Source organism: Tripterygium wilfordii, chromosome 21 (assembly GCF_013401445.1).
Source record: "Tripterygium wilfordii isolate XIE 37 chromosome 21, ASM1340144v1, whole genome shotgun sequence".
Taxonomy (NCBI): domain Eukaryota; kingdom Viridiplantae; phylum Streptophyta; class Magnoliopsida; order Celastrales; family Celastraceae; genus Tripterygium; species Tripterygium wilfordii.
This window is the reverse complement of record NC_052252.1, coordinates 13,798,701-13,825,377: the sequence shown is the minus strand read 5'-3', so window position 1 is coordinate 13,825,377 and position 26,677 is coordinate 13,798,701. Positions and strand designations below refer to the sequence as shown.

Below are 26,677 nucleotides of genomic sequence, written 5' to 3'. Positions count from 1 at the left end.
TTGTAGGCACCACTAAACCAGTACTTACCAGTTACCACTAAGCAACAAGCGCAATATAGATTATATCCGCGAATGCATGAAACTAATAAACCTAGATGATTCAACAACAGTTTAATGATAAATCATCCGTGATAGTTCTTTTCCTTAATGATAGTTCTTTTTCTGTGTCCGAGTTCTTTTTCATGTAAAGATATAGCGCAACAAAAGTTATCCCATCTGGGTCACGGGTTGGTATGGATTTATTTTTCATAAGCGGTCGTCAAGGTTTCTAGGCCCAGGAAACGCTTAACTTATGTGAGAGGTGCTAGGACTCAAAATAGATCGGATAAAAGAATTGAAAGTACTCAAAATTGCCCAACCTGATAACTTGACCTCAAACCACTGCACAACCACCTTCTGGCTCTTCAACAAATTATGAAGAACTTCATTTAATCAAATGATGGCACGAAAAAAAAGGATATTAGACCAAATCCACTTAGATAAGAATCTGTCTTTGCTATAGGAGCCACCATAGAAGCACTAGTTCTGCAAGAGCCACACCAATTGGTACTCCAGGTAATGAGAGACTTCTATCCCCTGTATTGCCAATTAAACTGTACACATCAACTCCATTTTATCATTAAAGTAGTAACATTCAAGTCATAATGAAAATTGTGTGAAAATTCAGGAAGAAGAAGAAGAAAAGAACAAAAAATCCATAAGAAAACACTCACCATCATTTATAGGAGTTGAAATGTCGAGATAGAACTGGAAGTCATGATACCACATGCTACAACTAGATCCATAAATCTCCCAACCTCTTTTATTCCCAATTGTGGTTCTAAAACTCATCAACTGTGCATCCAAGCACATGCTGCAGTCAGACTTACTGATATCCCTTATGCACTGACCCATAACATACCTCTTACCACTTTCTCTACCATCCAATACTACTGTCTGGAACATCAAAGGTTGTTCCGGTGCTGTCGATGCAAGTTCATCCATAAAATTAAGTCCTTTTGATACCACGGATGAATCTTCGAAATCGGTATCATTAGTCAAGGCCACTGAAGATTGATCCCAGCCCTTGAATGGCCGGAATAGTGGTTGGAATATTTATTCCCTTGATCTCTTTTGTCATTCCATTGATTTTTGAACACCAATTTCAAATGGGTATGCTTTGAATATTAAGACTTTTTGCTCTAGTGAATTATAGTGGGGTTGTTGTTGAATTATTTTTGTACAAAAGTTGTTGCAAATTTGGTGGGTTTTGAGGTGGATTAACATCTTCTATTGTAGTTATTTATTCCATAGATTTTTTTTAGGGATAAGTATCACAAAAACCCTCAAACTTACAAAAAAAGGTCAATTTAGCCCTCAAACTTTTTTTCGTGTCAAATCAACTCCTCAACTTCAGAAAATGGGTCACGTTAGCCCTTCTGTCTATTTTTCCATTAAAAATTGTTAATATTGCCGTTAATTGCTGATTTATAATTTTTATTCTTTTAATGTTATCTGATGTGGCATACACATGGCATTAGTCAATGAAATGTTGACATGTGTTATGATTTTATTTATTATTTAAAAAATAAAAAGCTTTCATCTTCCATCAAAAATGCCTGAACCCTCCATGGTAGTAGAGAATGAGAGAGATCAGCGCAAGGACTAAAACATCGCCGAGGATGATAGCGATTAGAGCTATTGGACTTATTTTAGCTACTCCGTGGCGTCTTCTATTAGTGGGGCTTTGGGGTTATGTACTTGAAAGCAGTGCACTTGGTGATGATGGTACAGTTTTGGGGTTATTAGCCGGAATTACTGGTGAAGCTACAGCCCCGTCAGATCCAGGTCTTGTTGGGTCACTTACAATGCCTTTACAACTCTGTATTGGAGATCCACATAGACCCGATTTTGGTATTTCACTGGATATCCGATTTCCGGTGACGTTGACATCTTACAAATTAAGCATATTCAAACCGGTAATCGAACCAGAAAACATGTTGTTCTCGAGACGGAGAGTGAGTAAATGAGTCAAACGGTTGATCTCTATGAAATCTTGCTTGTAAAGTTTTTGAACGACAAATCGAGACGGTACAATCTGAAAAATCGAAGTTATTGATGAAGGGAAATCACCGGAGAAGTTATTGTGAGACAAGAAGAGAAGCTTGAGAGTAGTAAGGTTAGAGAGGTCGGGTATAGATCCAGAAGAGGGATTTGAAGGAGGAAGAATGGGCCGACAGAAGAGGGAGGAGGAGGAGGAGGTAGAGAGGGGGAGAGAATTCAGGGTTTTTTACTCTCATCTATTTTATTTTCTTTTGTGTTTTAATTTTATTTTTTTAACCATGTCATATTTTACACGTATTTTATATTTTTATTAAAAACAGAGCCATGTCAGATAATAATGAACACATCAGCAATTTTTAACAGTAGCGAGATGAAAGGTTAACATGGCCCGTTATCTGAAGTTGAGGGGCTGATTTGGCACGAAAAAAAGTTTAAGGGCTGAATTGACCTTTTTTGATAAGTTTGAGGGTTTTTGTGATACTTATCCCTTTTTTTTATCATTTTTGTTGTTTTGAGATTGATTATTGAGTTTAAATTTCTGAGATTGATTCTTGAACTTAAAACAATAGTTTTTCACCTATTCTACTGATTAAAGCAATGGAGTAACGTATTGAGATATTTTTAAACTTAAAATAATGATTTCTTTATCCATTTGATTGATTTAAACAATCGAATAACGTTCTGAAATTGATTAACTTAAAATAATGGTTTCTTTTACCCATTCCACTGATTAAAACAAATGGAATAGCATTCCGAGATTGATTCTTGAATTTAAAATAATAAATTTTTAGTCATTCCACTTATTAAAACAATGGAATAACGTTCCGAGATTGATTATTGAACTTAAAATGATAGATTTTTAGACATTCCACTGATTAATACAATGGAATAATGTTCGGAGATTGATTATTGGATTTAAAATAGTGGATTTTTAGTCATTCCACTGATTAAAATAATAGAATAACGTTCTGAGATTGATTCTTGAACTTAAAATAATGGATTTTTAGTCATTCCATTGATTAATATAATGGAATAACGTTATGAAATTGATTCTTAGACTTAAAATAGTGCATTTTTAGCCATTACACTGATTAAAACGATGGAATAACGTTCTGAGATTGATTCTTGAAACTTAAAATAATGGATTTTTAGTCATTCCACTGATTAATGAGATGGAATAACATTCTGAGATTGATTCTTGAACTTAAAATAGTGAATTTTTAGCTATTTCACTGATTAAAATAATGGAACAACTAATTTCAGTTACAGATATGGAGATACTTTGTCCAAAGAGGTATATAATGAAATGAAACAATCAAAACTCATAATTTAGACATGCAGCGGAAGCTTTCTAGGATCGTCTTAGCATATGTACAAATAAAAAATTTAACGAACGATGCTCTACAACCCATATGTACCGCACGGCCCAAGTATGTTTGCGTAGCATGCTTCTAAAAATTTATTTGGTTACAAATAATATTCTTAACATGGCATACAAACATACTAAATTTAGTTTTAATCTTTGTAACTAATCCTAGCATGCTTCTAGGTTTATATCCATACGAAATTAATTCTAGATCAACCAAACACACAATCATGGCATGAAGGGTGTTTAGAAAAATAACCAACCTCTTCAATATCTAGGTCCTTACTTGAATGCACAAATCACTGTCTTAGGTCCTTACTTGAATGCACAAATCACCGTCTTGATCTCTACCAATTTGATACCCCTATGTCGTTTCTTTGGTATTCCCCTTATCTCCTTGCAAATGAGCAAAACAAAGAATCATCGATTGGTGGTGAAACAACAATCACACACACTGTTGCTACATTTTTGTGTGAATGTAACACTCGTTTTAAGTGAATGTAACACTCGGCCACTGTAGGATTTCACTGTTCCTTTTTCTTTTCTTTTTTTATTTGTGTTAAGCGGCTGTGCAAAGACTGCAAAACCAATACCTAAACAAAAAATAGAAGGTGTTGTATTTATATAGAATTAAATAAGTCTCACTAGGTGTTTGAATTTTCAATTCCATTGGAATTAGGACACTAACAAAATTGACAACCAATTCAAGTTGTAATCGGCTGACTTTTAGGAATCCTAGTAAGGCGGACCATGTCTTGCATTGCAAGGCATGGGTTGGGCCTATCTTGGTCCAAAATAGAATCTTTAGGATCCGTCCAACTTTATTGGACCTCTACGTTTTCCTTTGGCCCAATTTTTTAAGAATTGAAGGCTCAAATATTATATTGGTCCTTCGTCCATTCTTGACTTTCATTTCGATTATGTAAATTTTATTTACAATCTAAATCGAAATTCTGAGACTTATTATTTTATTATCAATACGCTTACAAGAATTTTGTATATCTTAACAAAAATAATTTCATCTTAGGGTTATCTTTGGGAAACCAAAACCCAATAAAATTATATCTATTTGTTATACAAATTATATTCTTGTACTATCCCAATAACCAATGTGATATGGTGTAATTTGTCGATCTTCCTTTAATAGGACGACATACTACAATGGGCTATCAAGGGGACTCTATAGGACATACATATCTAGGCTCCTGAAATATTATTCTTTATCGTCAAGCTCTATGACTAAGAATAATATTTCAATCCATGTTCGAATGACACCACATGAACTATGGATGAACTCCCAGAGATGTACAATTCTTACATCGAAGCTTTTCTTATTAGAAACTTATCCTTACCTATGAGATGTGTACGAATATATCCTCCATGCAACACCCGGTAAGTTGGAGTGAGAGTTTGTGTACTATCAAACACTCCAAAGTCCATATTTCCCCTGAGCTCTCGGTTCCTTTGTATCTATCTAGTAAGTGTATTAGATTGACTCGTCGATCAAACTAAATACCAACGCTTGATCCATAAAGATCAATGTGCATAGTTTCTGGGTAGATTAATTTGAACCTCTCAGGTGGGTGCGTACACTTTCGTAACCCAAGAGTGCATGAATGACTATATTGTAGGTGTGCTCCCACACCCTAGTGGCATACATCCAATCCATCGAGTATATCGATAATAGTGTGTGTCTCACTCATTGATGAATCAAAACACACATGCTATAAGTGTGAAAGTATTGACCTACTCAAGCTTATCTTTCCCATGTAAGTCTGTCAATGTATGTTGCCTTACATACACTAGTGCACCAATCCGAGAATCCTCTCTAGTAGTCAAGACAAACCACTCCCCTATTTGGAGATGTCCATGCACTACAACCTATATCAACAAAGTGCTTATCTTCGTTAATCTGGTTGTGGCTAATTTATTTCGGATGTAATAGTGAATCTTATGTCTGTCTATACACACACATAAAATGTATCTGAGTATCCAAGATTACTATAAATAACATCCCTAGACGTTGATGGAACATTCATACATAAATGAAAAGACATCTAATACACAAAATGCAATATTAAATATTTATCAATAAATCTCATAACTATCATCATACATGATAAGTTTTTAGGACATAATCCCAACAATTCTAGTGATGGTGCTAGTTCGTGAAGGGATGGCCTACAGTGGCCGAATTGGGCTCCAAAACTTCGTTTTGTCACGACTTTAAAGCTAGATTCCAGCGAAATAGATAGATGTTGATGGCAAACGAAGGTTGGAGATGAGTCACGGCACTCCGATGATTCAGTTTGGTGTGTCGGTGGCCATGATCGGTGACCAGACGGTCGACTTTTGTTTTTACCGTGAGGAGAAGAGAGAGGGATAGGATAGAAAGAAAGAGCGAAAAGGGGATAGAGGAGAGAGAGAGAGAGAAATGGAGAGAGAGTGTGGGTATGACAGAGTTTCTTGAAAGATAAGAGAGTGAAATTTTTGAATTTTAAATTTTTGCCAACTAGATTGTTAACATGGCATTGCCATGTAGATTTGGACTCTTTTGGGCTACCATTACTTGGGCTAACATTACTTGGGCTATCACTATTGATGTAATATTACATCGTAGATACCACATCATAAAGATGTGTGGATGTATCCTTCTTTATAAGGACAATCACATTTCATTATAATCAATTAAGCTTTTTCTCTAACTTGGTGAGATGGGCTTCGCCCACTTATTGGGCTTGGGAGAAACAAACCTATGAGGATAATCCGATGTATTCATGGGATTTGGAATCCCAAAGCGAACAATTTAATTGATTGTTTAGGGTGGAATGGATTTCTAAAAAATGTCGTCCATTTCAGTGTTCTTAAGTGGTTCAATATTATTTAAGGCTTTTTACCCATAAGAATAATTAAAATTATATTCTAACAAGGACAACTTAAACAAAACTTTAGAAAAAATGACAAAACCTAGCAACTTACCAAAATGACCTTGAGAAGCAATCCTACTTTCACGCGTGACATGCTTCTTCATCCTCTCATTTTCTCTCTCTTCTTTTTCCTTCACTCGGCCACCAAAAGTTGGTCGTCCAACCATCATTTTCGATGAACAAACTATCGAAATGAAACTCTAGGTCAGCCCGATCAAAGCTCAATCATCATCGATGGTCGATTGTCCCTTAAGTCGTTGGAAAAACTTCATGAAATCACGACCACTGTTTGGAAAAGAGCTAGATCCAGCCAACATAGACAACGTCGACGACCATCAACACCCCCAATCAACTCCACGGACCAAGATGCATCACTTTTGAGGTTTTATTGCTTTTTCGAATTCTTTTTTTCTTCTGAAATCGAATATGAATTCACAGATATTATATCTGTTTCAGATATGTTATCTGTTCTGGAACTTCAAACATATAATATTTCATTAAAGACATAACATTTTAACAAGACAGATAATATTTACCAATACAGATAACATTATGATAGATATCAAATTAATAGAAACATATAACAAATGACCTACAATCTGTATATCCCAAATTAGAACCAAAAAATCACGAAAATCACCACAAAAACTGTCGAAAATAATGTTGTGATGATAAATCGAAGGAAAACAACAAGATTTACAAATCTCATGGTGAGTATGGTAGATCTAGTTTGAATACAATAAAAATCGGGATGAAAAATCACTAAAAATGCCATAGAACTCTCGAATAAGCCATAAGGAGCGGAGACGAAGCTTCCGGCGGCGGAGGTCAGAGATGAATCATGTGCAGGAGGCATGTGACATGTTTGAGGATGTCGATGAGGGTATTTTAGACAATAAAATCATATATTTTAATTTTTTTGTCTTTTTTGGAATATTAATATAAACTACATGAATTTTATGAAATAAGACTTTTAAGAATGTTCGTATTGGAAGAAAACTCTCCAATGAATGACTTATCCTTAATTTTTCCTATTATTTATAAGTTTCGCCGAAGTAGTAGTTTATACTTTTTCTTTTTGAATTGCCGAAGTTGGCTGACTTCCATGGCTTACGTACTAGAAGCTTTAGTTTGACGCCATGGGTTCAAGGTTGCTCATTTTCATGGTAAACGCATGAGAAACTTTATTATGTGTTGGGTCAACTATTCCGTTGAATACTACATCTTCCTCATCAAGTATTGACAGTGGCGGATGGGGCACGAAAGTGGTGCGGGGTCCGGGGGTAGCATTCTCGGAATTTTTTTGGAGGTTATGTATGTAATCGATTTATGAATATGGACCGTAATGAGAAAAATATGTTGATAATAATTCAAAAGTAATACAAAAATAGATTGTAATTATCACAATTATTCTCTACGAGTTTTCATATTTTTAAAACACCTTATTACAAAATCATTACATCATTAGTAGTAGATTCAAATAACTCCTCGAAATCGCCTATAGCCTGGACTTAGGGTTCTGTTAATTGTTTGTTGACACGGAAGAGGCGGGGAGATGGGTTGAGAGATTAAGGGGATTTGAGGGGCTTGAGTTTGACAAGTGGACAGTGGACAGTGGACTTGACAAGTGACAAGATAAAGTTAGGGTCTAGGACTTATGAGTGAAGGGGAAGAGAATTAGTGAATTGGGGGCCTCATTTTTTTGATTGGGGCCCTTAGGGTCAATTTGTCATAAATATATAACGTAATAGTGAAAAAAAATTTGACTGGGGTCGTGCCCCCAATGGTATATGCCGGGGTTCACCACTGAATATTGATTACACAATGAGTTCGGTCCAAAGGCTCCGTTTAGTAGTACCAAACGAAGCTTGGAAACTCATTTCATCCAATCTCCTTACTTCCTTGCATCTTCGGTTTACATCCAAATTCAAATTTATCACAACAATTCAAGGAGATGTTTCTTATTAGTTACACTAAGGCTTCAAATATTTTTTTTTAAAAAATTATATTTTTACTTTGATTGCTTTTACAAATTCAATGATATATTTTCTTATCCGAAACAAAAATCAAATTAACATGAAAAAAAAATGTCAAACACGAGTGTTATTAAAAGACAACCAAGATAAACTTTACTATATGAAAAATTTATACAACCATATTCTCAGTGAGCTCTCTACCTAAGAAACCCAATAATACTAAGAGCCCAAGAGATTATCAGAAATCTCACTTCTAGCTTATATCTCTAACATTCTACATCTTGAATATCTCATCAAGAGACCTAGGTCAAACACGAGAATAAAACCCTTTATTCTCTCTCAATGCTCACCGCGCACAACCCTTTGATTTCTCTCTACCAAAAACACTAATAAATCACTAGTATTTATAGTAATACAAAATCTCCTAGTTTAATTTTATCTAAGAGTCCCTCCCCAAGATGTTTCTAGTTGCAAATATAATAGCAATAACATTACTAACTAGAGACCAACTTGAAAAATGAGTTTCATCACAACTGGGACTCTTTCGCAGTATTAAAACTATCCAGAAACTGCACCTGCCCGTTAGCTATCCGGACGACTCCTCGAGCTGTCCGGACAATTATGCCTTTTTTTTGCTCGTTGTAGCTAATTCGCACTAGCCATGGACGACACACTCAACTATCCGGACGATTCAACACCTGTCCAGAATTTCTTTGCCTTTTACACCAGATTTTTTTATCAAAACTCAACAATGTGTGTGAAATTTTCGATTTAATTTGTAATACACCAAGCTTGGCGCACCTATTTTAAATAAAAGAAAAGTAATATACCGAAGAGAGGATTATCATGCATTATTAAGGTCTGTTTTTACATTGAACCTCCATTTAGTGAACCAACAACCTCTACTCCATAGCCAAAGTCAATAGTAATATAAAATTTGAACTATGACTGCTTTAAGATGATAAAGATTCATCGATCACACACAATAGTCCAAGTGTAGACATAAGTTTCCACAACCATCACATTACGGCCTTTTGATGATCCTAGTTTTCATGTGTCTTTTGAGAATTCACCAAAAATATTCGTTAGGAGCGACCCCATTCCCATATTTATATAGGTAAAATATGTTAATGTGTTCCTGAACATCTAATACTCCACTCATATGAGTTATAAAATTCAATAAGATTTTTAGAAAACTCAACCTCCAAAACAATACGGATAACTCCACATATGAGTAAATACTCATTTAACTCATCGAAAAATATGGCTCGTTTCAATTTAGTACTAAAGTTTTAAAATTTCTCAAAACTCAGTGGTAGAGATGAAATAAGTCATATCTTTCAATGACCAAAATGAGTATTTACTCGCACATACATCATAGGGATGAATGAAGAAAATAGTACATTGTCGACCACCTCATGATTCGTACTTCCCATTGTTAGAAGATCTCTGATCCCTCAGTTGGGTATCCTCGTATGTGTCTCCTGATTCCATAGGTTTTAAACTCATCCTCTCGATGTACTTATAGTTACCAAAATTCGTGTGGCCTTACTAGGCCATATAACGACAACCCCGAGTTGGACTATCCTAGTCCATGGGGCCTAACCAACACATTTAGGCCCACATTAGGGATCACTCTGAGACTCACGTACAACCTTCGAGGCACTATTTAGTGACAGTATTGTCATGCAAGTATGTCTGACACCATGTCTGACTATAACGGCTAACGTCTCCCCTTATACTTGCTTTATTGTATTCACAGTAACTTTTCCTTAGACAGGAACTATCACGCCCCGTTCCAGGAACGTGACTTATTGGCAACACGTGTGTGAACCCACGTGCCGCCACCCAAAACAAGGACTCAAATACCATTATACCAACACAAAGTTAAACAAAAATCCGGCAGCACCTCCCCGTATATCGGGGAATGCCTCATGCACAACATATAACAATTTAAACCAACAATTTTTCATACCACCAAACTAAATATCCAGGGCCTCCGGCCATATCATCCCAAACATAAATCATCATACACACATACATGCCAAGGCATCAAGCCTAACCATCCAAAATCATCATTTATCCCAAACATTACGTATATATCCCAATATACACTTAAGCCAAAGACTAATCAAACACCACACAAAATCAAACAACAAACCACCCCAAGTCCAGGCCATCCGCGTCACGCTCCTCCCTGCTGATCCGTAGTCGGAGCACTAGCGCTAGTACCTATATCACCTAAGGAGGGGGAAAAATAAACGAGAGCAGGAGGCTCAGTAGGGATAATGAATAGGAGTATAAAATAAGAAACCAGTCCGGAATATTATAAAGAAATAACGCAATGCAACAATATGTCATGTTGTCAAACAAATGCAATTCCGTACACCTAACCGAGCCATGTCGCTAGAGCTAATTAGCCTGAACCACTGGCACATGCTCTCACAAATACTCCATACCATGCCACTAGAGCCAATTAACCGGAACCACTAGTGCATGTTCATACAAGTACCATCAACCGTGTCACTAGAGCCAAATAACCGGAACCACTAGTACACGTTGACGTACATACCACAATCCAATCCTCCATTTCTACCATAATGCAATGTCACACATTAATATTATGCAACTGAATTCATTTGCGTGTAATTTCATTCAAACATATGATAAAGAGCATTGACTACTCGATAGGTGACCGAGAGTCTAAGGGTAATGCCTCAAACACAATCATTTAACAACAAGGGTATCTCACGCACAATAGTATACATGCAAAGGTTTGTTTCCCCTTGAACAATAAGACGGAGTGAAATTGTCCGTAATTCGGGTAGCCAAAAGTGTTCGAAATTGAGGGTTAAGAAAATCCCTACCTCGTTTGAGCAAAAACCTCACCACAACTCTAGCAACCACTTCTCCAAGTTCCAATAACCTAATTTATAACATTTACAATCATTTCCCTTCCAACAATATCAATTTCAACACATAAATTCACAATAAAAACACTTACCTTAGTCAATTCTTCAAACCCTTGCTCAATCCCTTCTCCTCCTACCTCCACACTTCAATCCAAGCTCAAATCTAACATCAATATCCATAAACTTTGATTAAACAACAACTTTTACCCCAAAACCTCCAATTTCACGAAATCCCACAAAACCCATAAACCCTAGCTTCAAATCCATGGAAATCTTACCTCAATCTTGAAGAAATCTTGAAAACCAAGCTTTAGAAAGTCCAAAAGCTTCAATTCAAGCTCCTTCCTCCTTGATTCACACCAAAATCCTTCTTTTCTCTTTGGTTCTCTCTCTCTCTCGGCGCTCTCTGTCAAAACCAGTGAAAAAATAAACCCAGAACTGTCCCAATGTGTTTTAAAACGAAATTTATCGTCGAGTGTCCGGACGGCTCATAAAGTGTCCGGACACTTTATGAACAAATCGAGACAGAGTGTAAAACTGCTCAAAATTTGCTCGAGGTGTCTGGACACTTGTTTGGGTGTCCAGACGCTTCACCTTTTTTTTTTTTTTTTTTTAAATTTGGGTTTTCACAGGAACTATGTCTCATAGTATCTTTATTGTATTGGCATCCACACGATGGTGCCACCATAGCAAAGGCGTTGGCACACCCGAGCATCAACTCATCGTATGATCAAGGGAGCATCATCCAATCCTGTTCACACCAACATTCATGGACATGACAGGTACATATCCCCAAGTATGATCTTCTATCATACAACATCCATACATTAATTGTTGCCCACACTACTATCCATATCCTGACTGACACGTGTCACAATCACCTCATATGTCCTAACATCCTCACCTTACTTTTCATCTATCAACCCTGACACCACCGAGATACTTGACTTTCATACACTTACACCATGCAATCCCATCCAATAGGACACAAGTGGGCAACACAACTTCCGAGGTCAGTCCTCGCTTTCATATAAATACTCTTCTTCTACCTTGGAGAAGGGGATTCGAACACTGCAAACCAAAGACATAAACTCTCTTACCCCTCACTAAAACATTCAGCCACAAACACTCAAACCATCACCGGACTCCCATCTTCAACCATTACTGACTTGATCGTTGGAGCCTCTACTACCGGCACCCGCCAATTCAGTCCAAGAGCTTTCACGGTTGTTCTTGTTGTGACGCTTGCAGGGTTCAAAGGTGCAGACTAGCCTCTCAAAGATAAAGTTGACTATTCAACGATTGTAAAATTTACCCCTACAATACTCGAAATCATATCTCTTGTTAAGGCCTTCGTTAGTGGATTTACAAGATTTCACATAATCCACATTTATAACACCATTACACATAAAATATTTGAAAAGAGTTCGAATATCCTTGAAAAAAGCGAGAAACTCATGCCTCAATCCAGCTACAATTGTCATTTCATTGTAACAGTTGTAATTTCTATATTTCAAACCACATGCTCCATCACTTGTGCGGACCCCCTTCATTTCCTTTGAATTTCATTCTTGCGAACGTACTTCCGAACGGGATACTTAAGGAGACTTGTCTTATAGTTTAGTTGCTTTTATCTGTTTCTTGTTTGACTACTTGTTGCTTTGTTTGGTTCAATGATACCGCTTAGTAAGTTAATTATTTCGAAGGTCTACAAGAATATCAAAAAATACAAAATTTTATCAAAAACTATGTACAACAAAATCGTGCATGAGACTTTCATCTCTCACGGCTCCGAAGTGGTAAAAGAAAGTTCTACTCTTTGCACTGACACGTGTGAAACCAAGAAAACAACATGGCTCTGGTCAACCCATATATCAATCTTTCAATTTTTCTTATTAAAACCCTCTACACGCCAAGGTTGGGAACGGGCTTGGCAATGGCTTCTTCAACATTACTATTAGCTTTTCCTCTGATTCTGATGCACATTCTTGCTCCCACCATAGCCCAGCAGCCAACCTTTCTCGATTCAATCTGTTCCAACGATAACGGTAACTACACTGCCGATAGCACCTACTCAACAAACCTTAATCGCCTCCGCTCTTCTGTCTCTACCACCACAGAATTCAAAGGCGGGTTCTACAATATATCAGAAGGCGAAAGCTCAGATAAAGTTAATGCAATTGCACTTTGTAGAGGAGATGTCAGTAAAGACGTTTGCCTTAATTGTCTCAATGCGTCTAGTTTTGAGCTCCCCAGACGCTGTCCGAACCAGAAGGAGGGGATTGTATGGTACGACGAATGCTTGTTCCGGTACTCCAATAGGTCCATTTTAAAAAATATGGGAGAAAAATGATTTATTTTTATTCATTACCAATGTAGTATATATACAACTGATATACATGATTTGTGTGAATTAGATCACACTATTCTCGGCACTAGTCTTGTTAACAGATGACCTGTGTAACAGCTATACAATATGAACACAATTACTTGACAATATTAGTTGTGATGGGAAGATAATTACAGCCTGTGTATGTGGACTATCCATAATTGGAATGGCAGCTAACTTGGTGCTCTATCATGCCCCCACAAGCGCAAGAGTCCAGGTAGGACACTAAGCTTGGAACGATGAAGGAGAAACTATCTTCGAGCAAGGGGCTTGGTTAGTGAATCTGCAAGTTGATCAGCGGTTGGCACATGGGATATGCGAAGTGTCTTACGAGCAACTTGCTCACGGACAAAGTGAAAGTCGATGGCGATATGCTTCATTCGAGAATGGAAGACCGGATTGGAGCAAACATACATAGCACCAAGATTGTCACAGTAAATGGTGGGGGGAATCGGTAAGGGAATACCTAGTTCACCAAGCAAATTAGTAAGCCAATTTACCTCAGTAGTAGCACTAGCAATGGCACGATATTCGGCCTCAGTGGATGAACGTGCCACGGTGGATTGTTTCCTAGAGCTCCAGCTGACAGGAGTAGAGCCAAGAAATGCGACATAGGCAGATGTGGAGTGACGAGTATCAGCATTACCAGCCCAATCAGCATCAACAAAGGCATGGAGAGTAAGTGGAGAGCTAGCTGAGATGAAGACACCATAATGGGGGGTACCTTTAAGATATCGAAGGACCCGTTTTACAGCCATCCAGTGCTTTGAAGTCGGACGGTGCATGAATTGAGCGAGCTTACTGACAGCATAATTAACATCTGGTCGAGTAAGAGAAAGATATTGTAATGAACCAAGAACCTGACGATACTCAGTTGGGTCATGGAAGGAAGAGCCATCGTCAAGTAGGAGGGTTTCTGAGGAAGACACAGGAGTGCTGACAGCCTTGGCATCATGCATGTTTGTGCGTTGGAGGAGGTCATTGATGTATTTCTGCTGAGTTAGCAACAAGCCATTCTTTGTCCGAGTGGTCTCAACACCAAGGAAGTAGTGAAGTTTGCCAAGATCTTTTAGAGAAAACCTGGTGGACAGCTTAGTGGTGAAGGAACGAACAATAGAATCATAGTTGCCAGTGATAATAATGTTATCAACATACACTATGAGGTACATGGTGTAGGGACCGGATTTATAGATGAATAGGGAGGCATCACTTCTGGAATTGTGAAAGCCAAAAGCAAGAAGAAATGTCTTCAATTCAGTGTACCATGCACGAGGAGCCTGGCGAAGTCCATAAATTGCTTTATTGAGTTTGCAAACATGTGTGGGATAACGGGAATCAATGAAGCCTTGAGGTTGCTGCATAAAAACACATTCAGAAAGAGTGCCTTGCAAGAAGGCGTTGTTAACATCCAATTGGTGCAAAGTCCATCCATGAGTAATAGCAATAGTAAGAACAAGACGTATGGTGGCTGGTTTGACAACAGGACTAAAAGTGTCATTGAAGTCAATTCCGGGTCATTGGTGAAAACCTTTGGCCACAAGGCGGGCCTTATACCTAGCAATGGAACCATCTGGATTTCTTTTAATTCGATACACCCATTTACACCCAACAACATTTTGTGTGACGGAAGAAGGAACAAGAGACCAGGTTTGATTTTTTTGTAGAGCCAAAAATTCATCTTTCATGGCTTCGCGCCAATGATGGTGTTTTTGTGCTTGGGTAAAGGAGGTAGGTTCACTGGATAGAATTGGTTTGGTGGAAGAATGAGAGGTTTTGGTGAAAAGAGTGAAGGGTTTCTTAGGTTTGAAGATATTATTTTGAGCCCGAGTGACCATACGTGGAAGTGGAGAAGGTGTTTGGGAAGGAGAGATGGGAGGTGTGGTGGGTGGGTGTTGAGGATGGGGTGAGTCAGGTGAGGTGTTTAGGTGTGATGTTTGTGAGCAAGTATGTTGAGCTGGAGCAGTGGCATGTAAAGTTGGCATATCAGGAATAGAAGGAGAGGTTAAAGAAGGAAAACTCACCTGTTGTGGAAGTGAATCTGCGGCATCTTGGACAGTTGGTGGAGTCGAAACAACCTGCTGAGTACCATCCATGGAAGGTGATGAGTTGGAAGGATTGAGAGAGCGTGGAAAATTTTCTGGTAAGGTAAATGACGAAACAGCAGAGTCATGAGGAGAGGTAGAGGTGATAGTGGGGGAACCAGATTGATGACATGTAAACTTGGAGAGAAAGTGTGAAAAAATTTTGTTAGTGAGACACAATTCGGGAAAGGATTTATCTTTGTAAGGAAATACGTGTTCCATGAAAACAACATGTCGTGAAAGAAAGATTCGATTGGAGGATATATCAATACATATATGCGAATGATGAGAAATGGGGAAACCAAGATACACACAAGGACGAGAGCGAGGTTCAAGTTTATGACTGTTATAAGGACGAAGCCAAGGGTAACAAAGACAACCAAATACACGAAGCGAGGCGTAGGTTGGTTTTTGACCGAATAGTTTGTGATATGGTGTATCTTGGTGAAGAGTTGGAGTGGGCATTCGATTTATAAGATATACCGCACTTTGGAAGGCATGAGACCAAAACTTTAGAGGTAGGGCAGCATTATGTACTAGGGTAAGTCCGGTTTCAACAATATGGCGATGCTTGCGTTCAGCGGAACCAATGTGTTCAGGTGTATAAGGGGGTGAGGTGAGATGCTGAATGCCGTGAGTGGCAAGAAGAGGTGTTAGGGCCTTGTATTCTCCACCGCCATCAGTATACAATGTTTTGATGTTAGTGGTGAAGTAATTCTTGATGAGAGCATGGAATTTTTCAAAAACGTGGAACACATCTGATTTGTGTTTTAGGGGATAAAGCCAAGTGTATTTGGTAAAGTAATCAATAAAAATGACATAAAACCGAAAATTACCAAATGAAGTTATAGGAGCAGGGCCCCAAACATCTGAGTAAACCACATCAAAGGGATGATTACATTGAATGGTAGAATTGTGAAATGACAGTTTGTGACTTTTGTTACATAAACAAGAGTCACAGAATTTATTTGCAGAATCAGAAACAAAAAGATTGTTACTAGCTAAGAGATGTCTCTGGATTGAAGGAGAGGGATGGCCAAGACGCTGATGCCACAACTGAGAAGAGAGAGCAATGGATGTAGAGGGAGATGAAATGCCTCTGGTTGTTGAGGAAGGCCACTCGTACAGGTTGTGCCTACTCCGGCCTTTCACCAAGGATGCCCCCGTATTCAAATCCTTCACAAGGAAAAAAGTAGGAAAGAATTCAATAGAGGTATTATTTTGCTTGCAAAATTGGGAAACAGAGATGAGATTTTTCCTTATCAAGGGTGCACACAAAACATTGTTTAATGTAAATGTAGCATTAGGCGAATTAATGGAAGAAGAGCCAGTATGAGTAATAGAGATGCCTTTACCATTACCAACGACCACATTCTCATTGCCAACATACTTGGAGTGCATAGACAGGTTATCAAGATCAGATGTAATGTGGTGTGTAGCGCCAGAGTCTAGGAACCAGTTGTCTGGAGAGTTGTTTGAGTCACCCGAAGCTAGGTTTGCTTGAGGTGGCGAGACTGATGAACCAGATTGTCCACTTGAACGACATGTCTTAGCAATATGGCTTGGCTTATCACACAGTTGGCAAACAGTCCATGACCGATTTTGATTGCCCTGGAAAGAGTTTGAGTGCCAGGAAGGAGAAAAGGAACCAAATGAGTAAGTGTTCATACCTCGCCCATGTGGATTTGACATAGAGTTAGATCCAAAAGATTGTCCAGGTGGATTGTAATGTGAGCGAGAGTTTGATGTGTAGTAATCCCCATGGCCAGAATTAGCTGTATGGTAGCCTCCACGACGACCTGCTCTACCACCACGGTAGCCACCTCTTCCACTACGACCTTTGTAGGCTGTCTGAGCAGTAATTGGAACCTCGTCGTCCTTGTGTTCCCCATGATTGCGTATCAACTCCTCATCAAGGAGCTTATCATAGAGATCTTCAAAAGTCATGGGACTATCACGGACACGAACGGCCGTTGTAAGTTCTTTAAATTCATCGGCAAGACCATTTAGTGCATACGACATGATTTGGGCGTCATTTAAGGGGTGCCCAATTAGTGCTAGTTCATCGGCTAGACTCTTGATTCTGCTCATGTATTCAGCCACAGACTTTCCTTCCTTCTTATTTGTCATGAGGGAGGACATAATAGATAGCATTCGCGTGTTAGAACGATTTGTGAAGCTTGCTGCTAATTTGTTCCATGCATCTGCAGAGGTTCTGCAGCTGTTGATAGTTGGACCAATGGTACTGTGTACCGTGGCCTGAAGGCCGAGAATAATGAGTCGATCCTGACAACTCCATGAAATGTGTCCAGGATCTGTTTGTGGTGGACATGGAAAGGTTCCATCCACATAGCCTAGAAGTCCATAGCCAAAGAGAAGGTTGGTCATTTGGGATTTCCAAGAGGCATAATTGCCACCATTTTTGACAAGCTTGAATGGAATCTGAGAAGAAGCATTAAGAGAAATCAGACTTCCATTTGTAGGGATTAGGTTGCTGGAAGATGCAATAGTGGTACCAGGTGCTAGAGGAGGGTCCATATTGAAAAGAAGAAGAGACGAACTGAATGAAAATGGTAGAAGAAAGAAGATTGATCGGACTCTATTCAAAATAGAGAGGCTCCGATACCATAAAAAATATGGGAGAAAAATGATTTATTTTTATTCATTACCAATGTAGTATATATACAACTGATATACATGATTTGTGTGAATTAGATCACACTATTCTCGGCACTAGTCTTGTTAACAGATGACCTGTGTAACAGCTATACAATATGAACACAATTACTTGACAATATTAGTTGTGATGGGAAGATAATTACAGCCTGTGTATGTGGACTATCCATAATTGGAATGGCAACTAACTTGGTGCTCTATCACATTTATGGTGAAATGGAAGTAAATCCTTTTTTTCGGATGCCAAACTCCGTAAATGTCACGAATATGAATGAGTTCTATCAGAGTTTGAGGACATTGTTGGATGATATAACAAATAGAGCTAAACAAGGGGGTGATCTTCGAAAGTTCGCAGTTGGAGATACGCCTGCGCCAGATTTCGAGACCATATTTGGTCTTGCACAGTGCACCCCTGATTTAACTGAGCAGGCTTGCGATGATTGTCTTGGTGGTGCACTCCGTGATTTTGCAAATTGTTGTTCTGGGAGGGAAGGAGGCAGAGTGGTGAGACCGAGCTGTAATATAAGGTTTGAGATATATCCTTTCTATGAATCGACGGCTGAAACCCTTTCTCCGCCTACATCCATACAGTCACCTCCTCCGTCGGTACAGTCACCTCCTCAAACTACTCTGCCTGATGGAGGTAAGTTGATTGGCTTCAAACTTTTGATTACTTGAAAAACCTCTTCTTTTAGACTATGTTTCTGTTTGGAACAGAGTTGTTGATTTACTCTGTTTCTGGTTGTGGGACTAGATTAAAAATTGATTGCTTGAAATCGTAATCAGAAAAGAGCCTGTACAATTTCGTTTGTGCAGGAAAGGAGAGCAAAACTTCTAGGACTATTATCGTCGTTGTGATTCCAATTATTAGTGTTTTGGTGCTAATGCTCTGCATCTGCAGCTGCATCTATTTAAGACAGAGGAAGAGGAAGCCAAAGAAGATTGATGAATGTAATTTTACCCTGCTTTCTTTGCATTCTTTCAGAGTTTATCTTTCAGATATGAATAGAAAAAAGATGATTGGGCCAATAAGTTTTATGTTGTAAAATTGGGCAAATAAGTTTTATGTTGTAAAAAGTCTCTGCTATGGATGTGTTGGTGCTGCTTAAACAATGCGTTTTAATTTGATTTGTGATAATCTTTTCCCTTTTGAGCAGCTGTGAATGAAATTAGTGTCGTGGAATCTTTGCAATTCGACTTTAACACAATCAAGACTGCAACCGATAATTTTTCAAATAAGATCGGACAAGGAGGATTTGGTGCTGTTTACAAGGTAATTAATGAAATAGGATCCAACAACAAAATAAATTTGTTGAAGGGTCAATCTAATGAAAACTGCAAAAAACCAGAAATCTTGAATCCTTGACTTATTCCTGATTCATTTTCAGGGCCGACTTTACAATGGACAAGAAATAGCCGTGAAGAGGCTGGCGATGGGTTCTGGACAAGGAAATATTGAGTTTAAGAACGAGTTTTTGTTAGTGGCCAAGCTTCAGCATCGTAATTTAGTCAGGCTACTAGGATTCTGCTCGGAAGGAGATGAAAGAATCCTCATTTACGAGTTTGTGGCCAACACTAGCCTCGATAACTTCATATTTGGTACTATTTCATTTATGGTTCTTGAAGTCTCAAAGGAATATGGACACACACTTTGCAGAATTGATAAGAACTGTATATATAGCAGAATTCCTATTTTTCGTTCAATGATTAGTGTACTTGTGAAAACATGTAGATCCTGTCAAGCGCGCGCAACTTGACTGGGAAAGCCGTAGCAAAATAATTGGAGGCATCACTCGAGGACTTCTTTACCTTCATGAAGATTCTCGGCTTCGAATCATTCACCGTGATCTCAAAGCTAGCAATATTCTGTTGGACGCAGATATGAATCCAAAAATTGCAGATTTTGGCATGGCAAGGCTGTTTGAACAGATGGATGAAACTCAAATCTATACCAATAGGATCGTGGGAACCTAGTAAGTTGGATGCCCGTTGTAACCCTTTTGTAAGAATTCATTAACATACAATTAATTCACTCAATCAAAATTGATCATATTAACTTTTTGGATATGCAGTGGATATATGGCTCCAGAGTACGCACTGAATGGAAGGTTCTCAGCTAAGTTAGATGTCTATAGTTTTGGTGTGTTAGTTCTCGAGATTGTGAGTGGCCAGAGAAACAACTGCTTTAGTAACGGGGAGATCACAGAAAACCTTTTGAGCTATGTAAGTATAATATAAACACACCTGCCTTAAGAAACTGCGTCTTCATTGTATCGAATTTGACAATTAATGATACATGAATTTCTTGCAGGCATGGAGACATTGGAAGGAAGGGACAGCATCCAATTTCGTTGATTCAACTTTAATGAACGGTTCGGGAAATGAAATGATGAGATGTATCCATGTTGCCTTACTATGTGTTCAAGAAAATGTGGCAGATAGACCAACCATGGCTTCAGTTGTTCTCATGCTAGGCAGCTACTCTACCAATCTTCAAATGCCCTCTCAACCAGCATTTTTATTTCAAAGCAGCAATGCGTCGAATGTGTCGTCGTCATTGAGCCGTAGTTCTCAGGTGACTGCAGGTTTAACACAACAGGACGCTGAAACTCTCCCTTTGTCAAGAAATGAGGCTTCAATTACTGAGTCCTATCCTCGATAGTATGCATGGAGATGTTGAGCAAGAATTCTTGTTATTTTCCCACCACAGTTTCATTATATAATCTATCAATGCAATTCATGATTCAGAGACCTACAGAGATAGCATCATGAAAGCATGTATCATTCATGATTTACATATAGAAATTTGGAATACAGTCCTTTCTTGATTCTTCCGGCTTTACTAAACCAGGTCAGTCCCATCATAGGCCGATAGGCGGGAATATTAGAAAAACACGTTAGTTTACATGTTTATGAGTCTCCCGTGCTTAATCTGTTAGTCAACCAACAGATGAGACTGAAAAGAAGAATTTTAATTTGTTGGAGGGCTTCACTATCAAATTTAAAAGAATCTGTGTCGTATCATAATAAACAAATAACTCGAACTGATGTATTAGCAATAACCCATAGTAATATGTGGACAATATTTGAGTAAACAAATGTCTATAATTATGATGATGAATAGTTTCTTTTTCTTTTTCTTTTCAAATTAGAGTAAATGTCCTGTTTTGTTAGATCTAGGATTTCAAAAAAAATTTAGGGCTTGAATTTCAAAAGGCAACAGTTTGGCCCCTGAAATTGGTTTTGATATTAATGCGTAATGTATAGATAATAACTCTGATCGTTTTTGTTACCATTATGATCCTGCCTGATTTTAGTATGACAAAATACTACTAGACCGAAAAAGATGGAGATGACACTGAGATTTTAGATGGTAGGAGTTGGAGAGGATGGAGATGACACTACTGATAATGGAAATTGAATTGGAGAGGATGGAGATGATTGATGTGAAATAATTACAAGCGCACAAATTACACAAGTAATAAAGTGAAGAGTAAATTATCATTCCCACGAGGATGTATTGACAATTCAAATTAATATCAATTAAAGTTAAGTTATGCTGGATGGAGAATCAAAAATTGGATTTGATTGTAACCTAACACTAAGTAATTAAAAGCAATTAACAAATAAATCAAGGAGACAATGTACTAGAGCACCTAATGTTGCCACCACCTATCTAATAGACTTCTCTTTATTCGTTAATCCCTGATTCCCTTTTCAATCATTGACAATCGGTTTCCCTATCCTCTTCGATGCTCCATGTCTGGTTACACCAAAGTGTCCTTATCTCTAACCCTTTTAGATTAAAGAGACAAAGACTCATTAATATTTGTGGACTAACCGTGCAGCGATTGCATAGGTCATGTCCCTATGTTCCTATGATTCATGCAACCTATGTCATCTATGGTGAGAAGCAACCCTAGGTATCTCCTTCCGGTCTCAACCTAGGCAACAAATCATTCAGATGGTAATCAAGCACCCAAAAGCATTAAAAACAACCATAGACAATCAACAAGAAAGAGGAATCTAGAATCACAAAACAAGTTCATTCAATATTCAAGGTGGGGCTCCATTAGAGCCCTAGCAAGAGGATTAGTTCCTCAAAGAATGCAAATACATCATATAATCACGAATAGCAGTCATTGTTACCAATATTAGAGAAAGAAATCAAGAAACCCCCTGAAATCCTTTTCTTCTCCAAGCTCCAAAGCTGCCTCCTCTTGTTCTCCTAAGCCCTAGCTTCCAAGGATTCTTCCCAAATGGGAGAGAATGTCTCTAAAACCCTAAAATATACCCTTTATACCTCCCTAAACCCGTATGTCATTTCTCATACAAGTTGAAGTCGTTTTGGTTTAGACCCACTTGAATTCGGAGTTATTTTGCGAAGTTTGTTGTGCTGTGAATAGTAACTCCGATCAATTGGGAATATTTTCAATCGATTGGAATTTGCATCTGTCTTCAAAAATGGCTAATTCCGACTTAATTTCGCTCTCTTTCTTCGATGCATGCCTCGAATACCTGAAATGTGTACAAATGGAATACTTAGGTAATATCAGTACTTGATAAAGTTGGAGAGAATGTAGAGGGTAGATATGACACTTATAATCTGAATACCTAAGATAATAATCCAGAATTTAGGATGGAGATGACACTTTTGGTTTGTAGAACTTTGATTTTATGGTCAGTTTGAAACACTATGTATTTATCACTTACTATAATTTTGACATTTTGTTATAATTTAGATATACCTCAAAGACAGGTAATTGTTCTTCACACTTATCATGATCTTATTATTTTATGGTCATTTTGAAACACTATCTATTTATCAGTGACTATTTTGTTATAATTTAGATAAATCTCAAAATCAGTTGGTTGTTTTTCACACGTGTCATGATCTTATTGTCCACGTATATTTTTTAAAAAAAAAAGAATTTTGCCCAAAAGTTCCACATAGGCAACTGTTACAATTGTCAATCTCGTGCTGCTGATTTATTTATTGTCATAAATTTCTTTTAAATAGACATTAAGAAGATATAAAAGATAAACAATATAAACAAACTTCCCCTAAAAATAAGTTTACCAAAAAACTAAAGCAAATCTACCAGAAAACAAATAATCAAGACCCATTTCATGCAGTAGGGTTGTAAAAATTTACCGACAAAACCGAACCGTTCGGTTAACTAACTGAACCGATCGGTTATTTTCAAACTCTATTTAGTGAGAACCAAATGAATAACCGACCGAATAATCGAAATAATCGCCATTAATCGATCAATTGGTCGATTAAATTTTTATCAAAAAACTTTTAAAAAAATCTATCGAAACTGACCGTTTACATTCTTACCACGCAAAGAGTGAATTAAAAGGAACAAATCATCATTCATGTCAGTGGTTTTTATGGAAGCTTTCAAACTTACATTGACAAAAAATAAACGAGCAAGATCCAAGACATGATAATAAAGTAAAATAAAAGATTACATGCAGGTGTTTACAGTTTTGGAATACTGATGCTAGAAATCATTAGTGGTCAAAAGAACAGAGGATTTTACAACTTACAGAATTCACAAGGCCTTCTACCATATGTAAGTCTCTATTTTCCATGCTCACTTAGGCTTAAGGTTCTTCTGATAAAGTACTTATCTAATATGACTTTTAACAGGCATGGAAGTTATGGATTGAAGGCAAAGGCTTGGAATTGATAGATCCGGATATAGTCTGCACTTGTCCGATAAGCGATGCTTTGAGATGGATCAACATTGCATTACTATGTGTACAGGATGATCCTGCGGATAGGCCCACAATGTCAAATGTTGCTCTCATGCTTGGAAGCAATTCAGTAACCATTGCCACCTCCACACCATACGGGTAGGTTTATGATCATGTCCGATCAATCTTCGACGAAAGAGCTAGGAACAGGTTCTCAGTCATCGGAACAATCTCCAACTACTGTTCCCAGATAGTAAAGAGGTTTCTTGGATCATTTTGGAGCATTTGAGATACTTTAGGAGAGGAGAAACAATTTATTTGGATGCAAATACCACTGATTGAATACATATTTTGTTTTTATATGATCTCAACTTGTGTTATATAACTTATGAAATTGTTACAGTCCCAGCAGCTGCTTCATGTTTGTAGGCACCACTAAACCAGTACTTACCAGTTACCACTAAGCAACAAGATATAGATTACATCCGCGAATGCATTAAACTAATAAACCTAGATGATTCAGCAACAGTTTAATGATAAATCATCCGTCATAGTTCTTTTCCTTAATGATAGTTCTTTTTCTGTGTCCTGAGTTCTTTTTCATGTAAAGATATAGCGCAACAAAACAAAAATTATATTTTTCATAAGCGGTCGTCAAGGTTTCTAGGCCCAGGAAACGCTTAACTTATGTGAGAGGTGCTAGTACTCAAAATAGATCGGATAAAAGAATTGGAAGTACTCAAAATTGCCCAACCTGATAACTTGACCTCAAACCACTGCACAACCACCTTCTGGCTCTTCAACAAATTATGAAGAACTTCATTTAATCAAATGATGGCAGGGAAAAAAAAAAGGATATCAGACCAAATCCACTTAGATAAGAATCTGTCTTTGCTATAGGAGCCACCATAGAAGCACTAGTTCTGCAAGAACCACACCTATTGGCACTCCATGTAATGAGTGACTTTTATCCCCTGTATTGCCAATTAAACTGTACACATCAACTCCATTTTATCATTAAAATAGCAACATTCAAGTCATAATGAAGATTGTGTGAAAATTCATGAAGAAGAAGAAGAAAAGAACAAAAATACATAAGAAAACACTCACCATCATTTACAGGAGTTGAAATGTTGAAATAGAACTGGAAGTCATGATACCACATGCTACAACTGGATCCATAAATCTCCCAACCTCTTTTATTCCCAATTGTGGTTCTAAAAGTCACCAACTGTGCATCCAAGCACCTGCTGCAGTCAGACCTACTGATATCCCTTATGCACTGACCCATGCCATACCTCTTACCACTTTCTCCACCATCCAATACTGCTGTCTGGAACATCAGAGGCTGTTCCGGTGCTGTAGATGCAAGTTCATCCATAAAATTAAGTCCTTTTGATACCATGGACGAATCTTCGAAATTGGTATCATTAGTCAAGGCCACTGAAGATTGATCCCAAATACCAAAAAAGTTCTCATCCGAATAGCGTAGGAAGCACCATTTGAACCAGACCTTAACCTTCTTGCTTCGCGGACAGTCTTGCAAAGCCGCTTTGGTAGATTCTTTAGTGCAGTTGGCACAATCTGCGGCAGAAACATCACCTCTACATTGTACTAGGCCATATATCTTGTCTGAGTCTTTCCCTGCTGAGGTTTTGTAAAAACCACCATGAGGAGACACACTTGTAGGAAGAGAATTCAGAAGACTATTGAGATTGGTTTGGAATGAATTCTGAGTTGCAGCACTCTCAGCCTCTGAACATTCTGACCCAGATAGCACATTAGTGTCTGCAACTACAAGCCAAAGAATGGTAGTGTATGACAACATTAGAATTGACAACATGATGAACCTTATCACTAATAGTTCCATTTTTAGAGAATCTATGGAGATGGGGATGGTGAAGGAGAGAGAGAGAGAGAGAGATCATGCATATGCTTTTGCTTTTACTAAGTAAAATTCATCAAAATATCATTGCTGAAGTTTTTTTATTGCTTCAAAAAGTCAACTAATTCTTCAGATTAATGATGGGAAGGCACTGAAATCAACTAAAACAAGTTGCTTTTTAAGTTAATGTATCTGTTAATAACCTTCAATCTCTGCCTAAAATGTGATTAGATTGAGATTTTAAGTGAGATTATTGCATCAAGTCAAACAGCAACCTGTAGTCTTGTACTGTGTACAAAAGCAAATATGTCAACTGACGATAATCATTCTTTTTGCTGTATCACCATCAAAAGAATTTACATAAATATTAACTAATTTTGCAAGAAAAGGCAGGAAATTTGATGTTAGTAATTTGACCAGATTTGTTTTCAACCCAATACAAAAAAGCTTCAACTTCTACTGTTATTTCAAAAGGAGCAAGCCTACACCAGATAAGCATACTACTTGCTACAGTCCAGGCCCATGGTCTATAACCAGTGTGGGCTTTAATGTTAACACTGAACAAATTAAGGCCCGGATTGTAACAAGAATATTAACTGTCACGGGCCTCAATCTTATCTCGCCAGGCCAGTTCACCACCACTCCTTGAGCCCATTAACTTGAGGACCGTGTCACCCACAATAGGTAAACTTTAATCATACTCCTACATTTACTAA

The 26,677-nt window shown here is 37.9% G+C and overlaps 2 protein-coding genes and 1 long non-coding RNA gene across 4 annotated transcripts; 1 reads left to right on the top strand and 2 right to left on the bottom strand.

Moving 5' to 3' along the window:
- Positions 1–311: 311 nt before the first annotated feature.
- Positions 312–26,091, bottom strand: LOC119988825 (cysteine-rich repeat secretory protein 38-like). Of its 2 annotated transcripts, none has more exons than XM_038834021.1 (2): positions 25,187–26,091; positions 312–576 (listed from the first exon to the last, which is right to left on the bottom strand). In XM_038834021.1, the coding sequence occupies exons 1-2, from the start codon at positions 25,944–25,946 to the stop codon at positions 497–499; spliced, it is 840 nt and encodes a 279-aa protein (XP_038689949.1). In that variant the 5' UTR covers positions 25,947–26,091; the 3' UTR covers positions 312–496. The 2 variants fall into 2 exon arrangements, with proteins under 2 accessions (XP_038689949.1, XP_038689950.1); XM_038834022.1 differs by having other exon boundaries at positions 445–593.
- On the bottom strand, positions 11,151–11,649 carry LOC119988838. The gene is made up of 3 exons (XR_005465675.1): positions 11,503–11,649; positions 11,317–11,387; positions 11,151–11,238 (listed from the first exon to the last, which is right to left on the bottom strand). It is a non-coding gene; the product is annotated as an uncharacterized LOC119988838 (long non-coding RNA).
- Positions 13,118–21,032, top strand: LOC119988822 (putative receptor-like protein kinase At4g00960). Its single transcript, XM_038834014.1, has 8 exons — positions 13,118–13,550; positions 18,575–19,013; positions 19,187–19,321; positions 19,525–19,643; positions 19,759–19,969; positions 20,103–20,343; positions 20,443–20,593; positions 20,682–21,032. Exons 1-8 carry the CDS (start codon positions 13,161–13,163, stop codon positions 21,030–21,032), a joined length of 2,037 nt encoding a protein of 678 aa, XP_038689942.1. The 5' UTR covers positions 13,118–13,160.
- Positions 26,092–26,677: the final 586 nt, after the last annotated feature.

Coding starts and splice junctions, on each gene's coding strand:
- LOC119988825 (XM_038834021.1), bottom strand. CDS start 25,946: ATGGAACTATTAGTGATAAGGTTCATCATGTTGTCAATTCTAATGTTG. Junction 577..25,186: donor TTCAACTCCTGTAAATGATG/GTGAGTGTTTTC, acceptor TTGGCAATACAG/GGGATAGAAGTCTCTCATTA.
- LOC119988822 (XM_038834014.1), top strand. CDS start 13,161: ATGGCTTCTTCAACATTACTATTAGCTTTTCCTCTGATTCTGATGCAC. Junction 19,644..19,758: donor GATTTGGTGCTGTTTACAAG/GTAATTAATGAA, acceptor ATTCATTTTCAG/GGCCGACTTTACAATGGACA. Junction 19,970..20,102: donor CCTCGATAACTTCATATTTG/GTACTATTTCAT, acceptor GAAAACATGTAG/ATCCTGTCAAGCGCGCGCAA.